An 11,689-nucleotide genomic window follows, 5' to 3' on the forward strand; every position below is an offset into this window, starting at 1 on the left:
CAGGGAGAGTATGAGGGGCTGCTGTCATTGTCCAGGTAAATTGACGGTGTCTGGACTCAGTGGTAGGACTGCAGGTGGTGAGAATGGTCAGATTCAGGATACATGTTGGAGAAATAGCTTGACTTATGGTGTGCAGAGTTTAAGTGAGAAAGAAGAATGGAGCAAGGCTCTTAGGTTTTTGGCTGGAAAAGCTAACTGAGAAGGTGGGAAGGGGCAGAGCATAAGGCGGGGTGGGGGTGGGGTTGATGATCAGGACTCAGATTCTGGCCGCGTTGAGTCTGCAGTTCGCGTCTGGCACTCACGTGGAGGCGCCAAGTGGGCAGCTGGACACGAATCCGGACCTGAGGGAAGCTGTTCACTTTGGAAATAAAAATCTGGGACTCATGGACATACAGATGGCATTTAAAACCACGGGACTGCATGAGATCATCAAGGAGTGTAGGTCGAAAGGAGAAGAGTCCCGGGACAGACGACTGTAAAATGAAGCAAATGACACCTCCACCTACACGGCTCGCGAGGTGTCACGTGAACGCACCCAGCGGGCCCTGGAAAAAGGGACTAGACTCCTGGAGGCTCTAGGACTTCTGAGGGCCCAGGGGCGGGGTCAGGACGAGGGGCGGGGGCGGGGAGGGGCGGGGCCGTAGACCGGAGCGGTGACGTCAGCGCATGACTCGGTTTTTATGAATGAAAGGAATCCTGTGAGTGAGTAATTCCGGGAAGCTCGCCTTACAACTTCGCGCAGCCTGGGCCCGCCGCGCCGCCAGCCCCACAACAGAACTCAGCGCGGCACTCCTGGGAGCCCGGCTCCGAGTCACCCGCAGTCGGCACCGAAGGAGAGACGGACCAGTTTGCGCGCCGGGACCGAGCGGGACAGCAGCGGGACCCGCGCGCCTGGGGCGCCAGGCAAAGCGCGCCGAGAGTCGGTGAGGGACGGGCCCGGGCGGGATGGGCGCGGGGCCCTAGCTGGGGAGGGTCTTTTCACCCGGGGACGTGCTGAGGTTGGGGCGCCGGGCCCAGGTATCCGTCTTCGGCCGCCGGCGGGTTGGGAAGCCAGAGGTCTGGGACCCAGACGGGGTCGAGGCCAGCTAGGCGGGTAGGGTGGAGGTGGGGCCCCTCTCGGGGAGCGGGACCCGGGTGCCGGAAGGCCGGGGAGGCAGGAGCTTGCGGCTGCCGAGCTTAGCATCCGCCTGAAGGGGCGGGGGCGGTGCGCACCGACGTGACTCGGGTAGAACAGGCCCTGGCCTGGCGCCCGCTGCTGTGCGTGTGCTGTTTACGTCCCGGGGCGCGCGGGCGTGTGTTTTTCTGGCCCGCGTCCTGGTAGCCCGCCCAGGGCGTGTACGCGGTGTACTGCATGCGTGTGTGTGTGTATGCGCGCGTGTGTGAACTGTGTATATGCGTGCGTGTACGTGTGTGCTGTGTGTGTGCGTGCGTGTGCTAGTACAGTGTACAGCGTGTGTGTGTGCGTGTGTACATGCGCGCGCTCCCTGGCCGGTGAAGACTCTGGGACCTATGTCCCAGCGTGTGTATCTCGGAGAGGGTGTGCCCTGGGATGTCCTCACGAGTAAACGCGGAATGAGGACCGCGGCAAAGTAAGAGGCGCAGTCCGTGGCCACACGGGGTCCGATAATTCTTGCTCGGACCGCCCCCTTCGACCAGCCGGTGGCGGCCGGGCCCCTGCTCTCGGAGTTTCCCTGCGCCATCACCGTGTGACCGCGCTTTTGTCCCCCGCCCAGAGCTGGCGCCTGCCGCCACTGGGTGGGGCGAGGTATCAAAGACACTGCCTGGCTCTAGTGCGGGCGGAGTGAGGGGTGCCACCCCTTACTCCAGCACCCTGGTGGATCTGGTAACAAAGTGGGCTAGAGCCCTGGTCCTTGTCCCCAGACTTTCGGGCTCCCTGGGGAGAGCGAGCCCTCGAGACTCCCGTCGCCCCTAGGGCTGCCCATTCCATAGTCTGAGGAGAAATAGGAAGGGCCAGAAAACCCACGGCAAAGAGGGTCTTTAGAGGCTTCTTGCCTTGACTCCTCTTGGTGGTTCCTCTGGGCTCCCGAGGCTGTACCTGCAGGGCTGGGGCAGGATGAGACACGAGGAGGGGGTGGAGCTGCTTCTTGCTCTCCTGGTGGTTCCAGTTCACAGGTGGTACTAGTCAGACAGACTGACTGACAGCTGGACCCATTGACAGCTAGATCCCAGGAGTTAGTTGACAGACCTGTGCCAGCGCACCAACACAGGGTCCCCACCCTGGGCCAGGCAGGGTCAACAGGCTAGGTGCATGAAAGGTTAATGTGTGAGGGGTGGGGCCGCAGACCTAGCCCTCCCCGCGCCCCCCCCCCGTTGTTGTTGTTGTTAGTTGCCCTCCCTTGAGTGTGTGCAGAGTAGAACTGCTCCATAGTTTTCAAGGCTGTGACCTTTCAGAAGCAGATCACCACGCCTGTCTTCCTAGGTGCCTCTCTCTGGGTGGGTTCAAAGCACCATCCTTTCAGCTACTAGTCAACCTCTTAACTGTTTGAGCCGCCCAGGGATTTCTCCCTGCCCCCCACCCTACCGATCAGTCCTGCTGAAAGCTCCTGTTTAGCCCAGTGGCCTGAGGGATAGGGTGGTGGGGTGCTAGGGACTCCTTGGCCCTATTCTGCCCTCACCGTCCCTTCCACAGATAGGGCCACAGAATCATGGGAGGTCTTTCATCTTTCAATCTTTGAGCACTGGTGAGCTCTGCTCCCACAGCTGGGAGCCTCAATGTCCCCATGAGCAGCAGCAGGCACATCGAGGCTGGCAAGCTAGGGTTAGGATGGGGGAAATTTGGGCAACCTCTACACACAGACTATTTTCCAGGGGAACTGTGGCAGAGAAAGCAAGGGGGAGCCAGGGGTGCCCAGGAATATGTAGGATCTGAGTAAAGGGTAGGGCCTGAGGCCAGGAGCACAGGAACTAAGCAGGCCACCCTCAAAGCCAGGCAGGAAACCTCCCCACAGAGGGCCGGGGGTCAGGGGAGGAGGGGAAGTGGCTGGCTGGCTCAGTCAAAGACGGAAAATTTGCACTGAAAGTTTAACCTCCCGTTAAATCACCCCTGGGCCTCCACTAGGGCCCTGGACCCAGCATGGGCTCCCTCAGCCCCAGTGCCTCCTGAAGTTACGGGCCAGGTGCTGAGGGCAAGATGGTGAATAAACGAGACCCAAAGCCTGCCCTCTGGGGGCTTCCAGTTGAGTAGGGGAGACAAACAAAGAGCTGGGATGCGGGGCATGAGGGGGCAGGCACTGGGTTTTGAAAATATATAACAGGGCTCTGATTTAACCAGAGCCCTGGTGGCACAGCGGTTAAGAGCTCAGTTGCTAACCAAAAGGTCAGCAGTTCAAATCCACCAACTGCCCCTTGGAAACCCTATGGGGCAGTTCTACTCTGTCCTGTAGGCAACAGGTTTGGTTTTCAGTTTTTTACTTAACCAGGGCAATCAAGGAAGGCTTTCTGAGGAGGTGACCAGTAAGCTGAGTTCTCCACTTGAGTAATGATCGTGGAGCCCTTCAGGGCAGAGGCTGTGTCTCATCTTCGGGCCTTTCAGGGCCCAGCCTGGCACACAGTAGGTGCTTCATGGATGTTTGCTGATTGAATGAGTGAAGGAATGAGCCCTGGACCACATCTTGGAAGGCTGATGATACATGGAGAAAAAAGCCTGGGAGCCCCAGGGAAGCTAGAGCCCTGGACATGTGGCCTGTAGGATTCTTGGAGCATCCCCTCTAAAGCTAACAGATCCTTCAGGGCTCAGGGGACACCCTCCCTCACACACACACATACACACACACACACACATGCCCTGGTTGCCCCTTTGGAGAACATGCAGGGACAGTAGAATTGACTGGCCATTCATTCATTTGTTGCTAGCCCAAGGATCCTGGGAGGGAGAGGAGAGAGAACGTGGTGGAGGCCTGAGGGCCCCACTGTACGGGCTGGAAGGGAGGCTGGCAACACAGGGCTTTTAAATGGGTAGAACATGGTCAGGTTTGTATACTTGTGTCTGTAATGATCTCTCTGAGCTCCAGGGCCGAGGGGAGGGGGTGTATGTGGTGGTGGCTAGGGGGACAGGCAAGACTGGAGGCCTGAGACCAGTGAGGAAGGTAGTGAGAGTCCTGTTGAAAGAGGAAGAAGTCCCTGGCCACTCACGTAGAGAAGAAGGGACCATCAAGGCTCACGGTCTCTGAGTTTGTTCTCATGCCCCACCTCCAGGAAGACTTCACTGATTTTCTATACCTTCCTCTAGGGCCTTCCCTGTGCTGGTGGCCTTGGAGCTCCATTTGGAGCTCAAATCTGACACTCTAAACTCCAAGATTGTCAGTGCTGGAAGGCACCTTAGGCTCAGTGGAAGTTTGGCATGTTGGGAAACTGAGGCCCAGAGAGAGGGAGTGACGTGCCTGAAGTCACACAGTGAGCGTGAGTGGGTGGCAGCACAGGGCTGGAACCCCAGCCACTGCTTCCCTGCGGTGCTGGGTTCTTCCAGCCTTTTTTCCCTTCCAGGAGGGAGGAGGCTCTACCAGTGCTGGCTGCCAAGGCCCAGGAAAACACATTTTTTCCCTCTGTCCTCACAGAGCAAGCAAAATGGCTTGGCAGCCAGAAAGGAGCCGGTGCCAGGGAGTGGGCCGCCTGCAGGATGACTGGAGCAGACTTGGGGGTGGGCAGAGGGGCATAGGAAGGCTGCTGACTGGGCAAGGCAGCTGTCAGTCTCCCCAAAAGCAAGCTCCCTCTCAAAACCTCCAAAGGAATGCTAGGAACCTGCAGACCCTAGAGGTCAGCTCTGCTGGCCTGTAAGTGAAGAGGAGGAGAAAGGGGGTAGCTGACATTGAAGGAAGAGCCTGGAGCTGGGGACGAGGACCCCTGGGTTCCAGCCCACTACTACCACCAAACAGCTGCTTGTTGCCTTATTTGCAGAACAAGGGAGGTGCAAAAATTGTTGTCAGCAGCCCTTCCAGACCTGCCAAGCCCAGGGTCAGCAGACTGGCAGGGACAGCCTGGCGGAGAACGCAGGCCCCTGGGCTGGGGTTGGAAGCTGAAAGCCTGAGGTTGTCGAAAACTTCCCCCTTCTTAGGACTTTCCCTCTGTGACTGCCTGACTTTGCTGAGCCAGGACATTCCTTGGGAAAACATGGGTGCCTCAGCTGACATCCAGGATGCAGTCAGGGGGCTGAGGCTAAAGCAGGAGGGGGCAGAGGAAAGGAGGGAAGAAAAGGTTCAACACCTCCCTAGGGCCGGAAAGTACTTAGAATCACAGCCAGCTGAGTGGATGGGACTTTGCAGCCATTATCTAGAATAGGGGATGGATGGCCTACTCTGGAAAGCTGTGTTGAGAAGGATCCTGAAGCTGTGTCCAAGCGCAAGGGAAAACAGGGTTGTGTTGAGGATTCAGGGGCTGTGTCTAACTAACCTCGCGGGAAAAAGTGCTGTGACTGATTAGTGATGTCTGTATTGGGAGTGGAGGGAGGGCTAATAGGGAGGTGAGCCAACCATTTGCCACTCCTGGTCTGATTTATGGAGCCCTGGTGGTGCAGTGGTTAAGAGCACAGCTGCTAACCAAAAGGTCAGCAGTTCGAATCCACCAGCCGCTCCTTGGAAACCTTATGAGGCACTTCTACTCTGTCCTATAGTGTCACTATGAGTAGGAATCAACTCGACGGCAACAGGTTTGGTTTTTTTGAAGTAAGTCTCTTGTATTTTATGCACTAATAGCCCTCATGTGCACTGCACTTTGCTGTTTTCAAAGTATGTTCATATATCTTATCTAATCCATGTGGAGGCAAGTATTATTATGAGCATCTCCACTTTACAGGTGATGGAAGCAAGGCCCAGAGGAAAAATGACTTATCTGAGGGATCAGGCCATGCCTCCAAGGTTCTGGACCAGCCACAGCACCCAGTACCCAACAGGCTCTCTGTTACCTACCTAGGGAGAGCCTTCCCCTCCCCAACCAGGTCTCTCTGTGTAGCCCAGGCATCCTGGGCGTTACCCATCACTCCACCTCCCTAAGCAGCTGGCCATGAGGGGCCTGGATATTTGCACGTCATTTGCGTATTCCTTGGAGGCCCAACACAAATCTTCGCACAGCAGAGTTGGAGTGGCCTTGGAGACCAGCAAATCCAGCCTCCTCTTCACAGGGGTGGGGAAATGGGGCCCAGAGAGGGTGCCCTGCCAGGGCCACCGTGGGAGGAGGCATGTGGCTCAGTATGGTTGCAGGCCTGCTGGGTTGTGTGACCCTGGGCTACTCTTGACCTCTCCGGGTGGTACCTCACAGAATCTAGGGAGGCCCAGGGAGATAAGGTCTAGACGCAGTCCTGGAGTCTTTCTAGGTGTTCAGAGTTCCCCCCTCTCTGGGGGGAGGCAGCCACTCCTGCACTACCTGCCTTCAGGCCAGGGCTGCCCCTCTCTGGGTCTCCTCCTCCCCTTGGGCAACATGAGGAGGTGGCCAGATGGTCTTGAAGGTCCTTTCCTGCTGTTCCCCAGGTGACCTTGGCTAGCCAGGAGATGGTGAATCAGAGTGAGGTCCCAGTGCTGGCTACAGGCCTGGCTCCATCTCTCCTCTGGACGGACTCAGCAATTCTTAAAACTCCCTATGTCCATTGTCCTCCACAGTTAAAGCCACTTCCACCTATATTATCTCTGTGGATTCCTCTCCCCACCCTGTGAGGAGAGGCAGGTATTTTTCCCATCCTACAGATGGGAAAGTAGAGGCCCAGAGAGATGGAGTGGCTTGCCCAAAGTCACACAGCCTAAAGAAAACAGATGGGACTCAAACCTAGGCTTGACGCTGAATTCCGTGCTCCTTTCCCTGTTGCGCTCACTCCACCAGGGGGCCAAGCGTCATGTGGAAGGAACCTTCTACTCTCTTCTCGGTCTCCTGGCATCTGCATACCACTCCTCCTATACAGGAGGGGGAATTGGAGATGAAGGCCAGGAGGTGTTTCTCTCAGATGTATTTAGCTGGGCTTGGGCTTGAAACTCAGTTTGGACACTGACAACCTGGGTGATGGTGTCAGAGACGCCACCACCCACCACCCCTCACCAGTGCCGTGCTGGGTGACCCCAGGCACCCAGAGCTGATTCAGTCTGGTCCCTCTCCGGTGGGGAGACAACAAGGAAACAGAGCATTACAACACAGGGGGAGAAGTGCTGGGGTGGGAGGTATCTCACAAGTCCTAGGGGTCAGGGAGGGATTCCTGGCGGGGGTGGGGAAGAGCACAGAAGGATGAGTAGGAGTCTGTCAGGCAAAGAGGGAGGAAGGGTGCTCAGAGGCAAGAAAGCGTGGGGTGCGAGGAACTGGAACTGAAAGAAGTTCCCAGTGACTGGCGTGCAGAACGGAGGTGGGAGCTGCTGGAGATGAGCCTGGGGCTGGATACCAGGCTGGGTGCCGCGTGGCTGGGGCTAGACCCCAGGACAGTGGGGAGCCATGGAAGGTATTAATCTGCGGGGGGTGGGGTGGGGAGGGATGGTGACATGGCCAGCTTCACATGGTGGAAAGATCCTCCAGTTACTGTATAAAGGATGAGCTGAAGACTTGGACTACCCAGCAGGGAGGCCTGCGGGGACCCTCCCAGATGTGTGGGCAGGCAAAGGTGACTTTTAAGGGGCCTGTACAGATTGGTGGAATGGGTGGGGGGAGTTGTATGCGAGTGTCCAGGTAGTATCTGTGGAAGGTCAGGGTGGCTGGCAGGGTCCATAGGATTTGTCCACGTAGGATGGGACCTAGAGGCCCTAAGGAGAGCTAGATGGGCAGCCCTCTAGGGGTCGGACTTCTAGGCAGGGAAACTGAGGCCAGCACCAAGGTTGAGATCACATATTCAGGAATGGGGGCTATAGTTCAGGGGTCCACCCCGTGAAGCAGGCCTTACCCTATCCCCTTGTCCCTACCTGACTTGGAACTCTCTATGCCTCAGTTACCCCAGCTACATGGCCAGGAGCCTGGATGGCTCTGAAGACCCTCCCCACCCAAGGGTCATACTGGCTGCCTCTGTCAGAATATCTCTTGTGCCAACTTCCCTTTCCTGTCCCTCTCCCTGCTTCCCTCTGGATGCCAGACCTCCTGGCTCTGTGGGTGGGAGGGGCTGTGTGGTTCCACCTCTGCCTGAGTCACACTGAGAATTCAATGACTATCACTTGAGTATCTACTATGTGCCAGGCACCAGGGACACAGCCACGGACAAGACGAAACCTCTGTCCTCGTGGGGCTGACATTCCAACTGGGGGAGACAGATACTGAACAACTAAGTTAGTTGTATACGCGTAATAATAATTGTTGTTGGGTACCAACGAGTAGATTTCGACTCATTGTGACCCCATGTGACAGAGTAGAACTGCCCCACAGGGTTTTCTTGGTTGTAACCTTTACGAAAGCAGATCGCCAGGTCTCTCTCCTGTGGAGCTGCTGGTGGGTTTGAACTGCCAACCTTCAAGTTAGCAGCTAAGTGCTTAACCGTTATTTATAAATTATAAAACCGTTACTTATAAAACCGTTATTATAAAGTAAAAGTGCAATAGAGAAAAATTAGGTAAGAAAGGGACAGAGGGAGTGTGTGTGTGTGTCTGTGTGTGTGTGTGTGTGTGTGTGTGTATGCACGCATGCATGGTGGGCAGGGGTTGGGAATTCTAAGTTGAATGAGAACATGAGATTTGAGGAGAGACTTGAAGGAGGTGCGGTCACAAACATTATCTGGATATCTAGGGGAAGAGAATGCCAGGCAGAGGGAACAGCAGTGCAAAGGCCCTGAGGAGGCACGTGCTTGGTGCATTGGAGGACCAGAAAGGAGGCTGGTGTGGCTGGAGCAAACTGAGTGAGGAGGAGTGTAATAGGGGATGAAGCCAGAGAGGCATGTTGGGGATGGGATCATGAGGCAGCTTGTGAGCCATTGTGATGACTTTGGCTTTGACTCCAAGTGAGATGGGAGCCATGGGTGCATTCTGAGAGAAGAGTGACATGATCTAATTTAACACCCAACCATCCCATGTCACCCATGGGGAGACTGAGGCATGGAGAGGCTAACTGCTCTGCCAAAGTCCCACAACTAGTGAGTGGGACGACCTCCAAAATGTCCTCATAGTGTCTGGGGCAAAGTTCATGCATGTTCCATTTCACCAGTGTCCCCTGGAGACACCCAGGGCCTGCTGAGTGTGTCAGAGGCAGAGATGAGGCTGTGAGGTTCGCTCCACAGACAGCTTGAGGAACCAGGGCCAGGACTCTGGTTTGTGCTTCTGCTCTCTGTCACAATGGCTGTTGTTAAGGGTAGTTTATGGACACACCATCCCACATCACAAGCCATCTTCCTCCCCTGTTCTCCTTTGTCTCTTACCACAGGCCCCTCCCCATGGGGATTATGAGATGAGGAAACTTAGGCTAACACTGAGTGGGGGAGAAGACCAGATCAGCTGAGGGTGGAGAGGATAGCTGCTTTCAAGGGGGCTTTGGGAGATGGGTGTTCCAAACCAGAGGAACAACCCCTGGAATGTACCTTCAAGAGACTTTATTCACCACTGTCTCCTCAGTGCCAAGCACATGCCGGGCAAATAGCAGATGCTCAGTATGTGTCAACATGGGGGCTCCCAAGCCCGTAGGGGAGGCATCGGAGGCCGGTGGGCTCCTCACCAGTCTAGGTTAGAGCTGCCCATCTGCCTAGGATAGTGTTGAATCCCTGCTGGGCAGCCGCCAGGTGCCAGGAGCTTTTCCAAATGCACAGGTTTGGTCTCAGGGAGGTTTGGGTGGGGGTGAGGAAGCTGGTTATGTTGTTTTTGATGGATGATTTCTCTGGCTGGTTAGACAGGTGTATTTACTCTGCGAAAAGTCACTGACTTGTACACATATGACCTGTGCACTTTTTGTGTGTAGGTTATACTTCAGTGAAGCATTTTTAAAAATATATCAAATATACATATCTGGACGCCATGTGGAAGAATGGAGGGTAGGGTCCATTCATTTGATGCATATGTACTGAATACCTTCTATATGTCAGGCACTGATTTAGGCATATGATGCCGTGATGAGGCAGGCAAGGCCTCTGCCCTCATGGACTCACATTTTGGTGGACGAGGGGTGGGAGAGAGAGAGGGACCATAAACATGTAACCAAACATAAGATAATTGCAGAGGACATGAGTGCTATGAGCGTTAATGAACAGGGCTATATGATGTGACAGATGGTGAGCCCTCGTGGCACAACGGGTAAGCACTCAGCTGCTAACCAAAAGGTTGGTTATTCAAACTCATCCAGTGGCTCCTTAGGAGAAAGAACTGGCTATCTGCTCCCATAAAGATTACAGCCTAGAAAACCCTGTGGGGCAGTTCTACTCTGTCACATGGGGTCACTATGAGATGGAATCGACTCAATGACACCTAACACGGAGAACAACTTGATGTGAAAGGAGGGGGTATTTTAGCCAGGATGGTCAGCGGATACCTTTCTGAGGAAGTGGTTACTGGGCAAAGACCTAATGAGGAGGAGTTGCTGTGGGAAGATAGGAGGGAAGAGAACAGCAAAGTGAACACCAAGGGCAAAGGCCCTGAGCCAGGAATGAGCCATTCATTCAAGGAGGACACTGATGCTGGACCTCTGGGACAGAGGAAGGTGGTATGAGATAAGTTCTGAGACAGGCAGGAGCCTTGAAGGCCAAGGTAATGAGTTTGGATTTTATTTTAAGTGGGGAGGAAAACTGACCTTGGCCTTCTCTCTCCCCTAGGTCTCCAACCCAGAGGGCACCAACCGCAAACATGTCTGTGGACCCCTTATCCAGCAAAGCTCTGAAAGTAAGGAGGCAGCCCCTGTTGTCCTAGGCCCCCTCCCTCACTGCTAATGAAGAGCTTCCCCATCCCAACTTCCCCCTCAGTTCCTGGAATCCCCAAGGGTGGTTCAGCAGGCATCAGGCGTTCATGATGCAGGGGAGGCCCCAGGCTGGGCTCTGGTCACAGGCTGTGTGCCCCTGGGAAGGTCACTTCCCTCTCTGGGCCTGCTTCCCCATCGGGACAATGCCCACTGGGCTGCAGGACCTCAAAGGGGCTTTCCGGTCGGGGTTTCTCTCGCTGAGGCCAGAACGGGACATTGGGGTAGAATTCGGGCCAGGCCTGGGGTGGCCTCTGTGGGGGTATCCCTGAGTGTGTTTGGATCGTGGTTTGGCCTAGTTTCTCCCTCCCTTCAGGGGTCTTGGAGCACATCCAGCCACCACCTCAGTGCCTCAGGAGGTGAAGGGGCAGCCCTGGGGTTGGAGGGGGAGCCGTCCCCAGCACCTATGATGCACCAGGCCCAAGGCTCCCTACCCACAGGCTGGTGAGGGGAGAGCGACCCTGGGCCTCAGTTTCCCCATGCATCCACCGCGCCGTTCGCAGATCAAGCGCGAGCTGAGCGAGAACACGCCGCACCTGTCGGACGAGGCGCTGATGGAGCTGTCGGTGCGCGATCTCAACCGGCACCTGCGCGGGCTTTCGGCGGAGGAGGTAACAAGGCTCAAGCAGCGGCGCCGCACGCTAAAAAACCGCGGCTACGCGGCCAGCTGCCGCGTGAAGCGCGTGTGCCAGAAAGAGGAGCTGCAAAAGCAGAAGTCGGAGCTGGAGCGCGAGGTGGACAAGCTGGCACGCGAGAACGCCGCCATGCGCCTGGAGCTGGACGCGCTGCGCGACAAGTGCGAGGCACTCCAGGGCTTCGCGCGCTCGGTGGCCGCCGCCCGCGGGCCCGC

At 56.1% G+C, this 11,689-nt stretch overlaps 1 protein-coding gene across 1 annotated transcript in view; it reads left to right on the forward strand.

The window, feature by feature from the left end:
* Positions 1-733: 733 nt before the first annotated feature.
* MAFF (MAF bZIP transcription factor F) overlaps positions 734-11,689 on the forward strand; it is an 11,978-nt gene continuing 1,022 nt past the window's right edge. The window contains exons 1-3 of the mRNA XM_023728912.1: positions 734-923; positions 10,700-10,766; positions 11,343-11,683. Coding sequence (XP_023584680.1) covers positions 10,731-10,766; positions 11,343-11,683 — 377 coding nt within the window. The 5' untranslated portion in view covers positions 734-923; positions 10,700-10,730. The remainder of the gene's footprint in view (positions 924-10,699; positions 10,767-11,342; positions 11,684-11,689) is intronic.

This window comes from Trichechus manatus, unplaced genomic scaffold (assembly GCF_000243295.1).
Source record: "Trichechus manatus latirostris isolate Lorelei unplaced genomic scaffold, TriManLat1.0 scaffold00027, whole genome shotgun sequence".
NCBI lineage: Eukaryota > Metazoa > Chordata > Mammalia > Sirenia > Trichechidae > Trichechus > Trichechus manatus.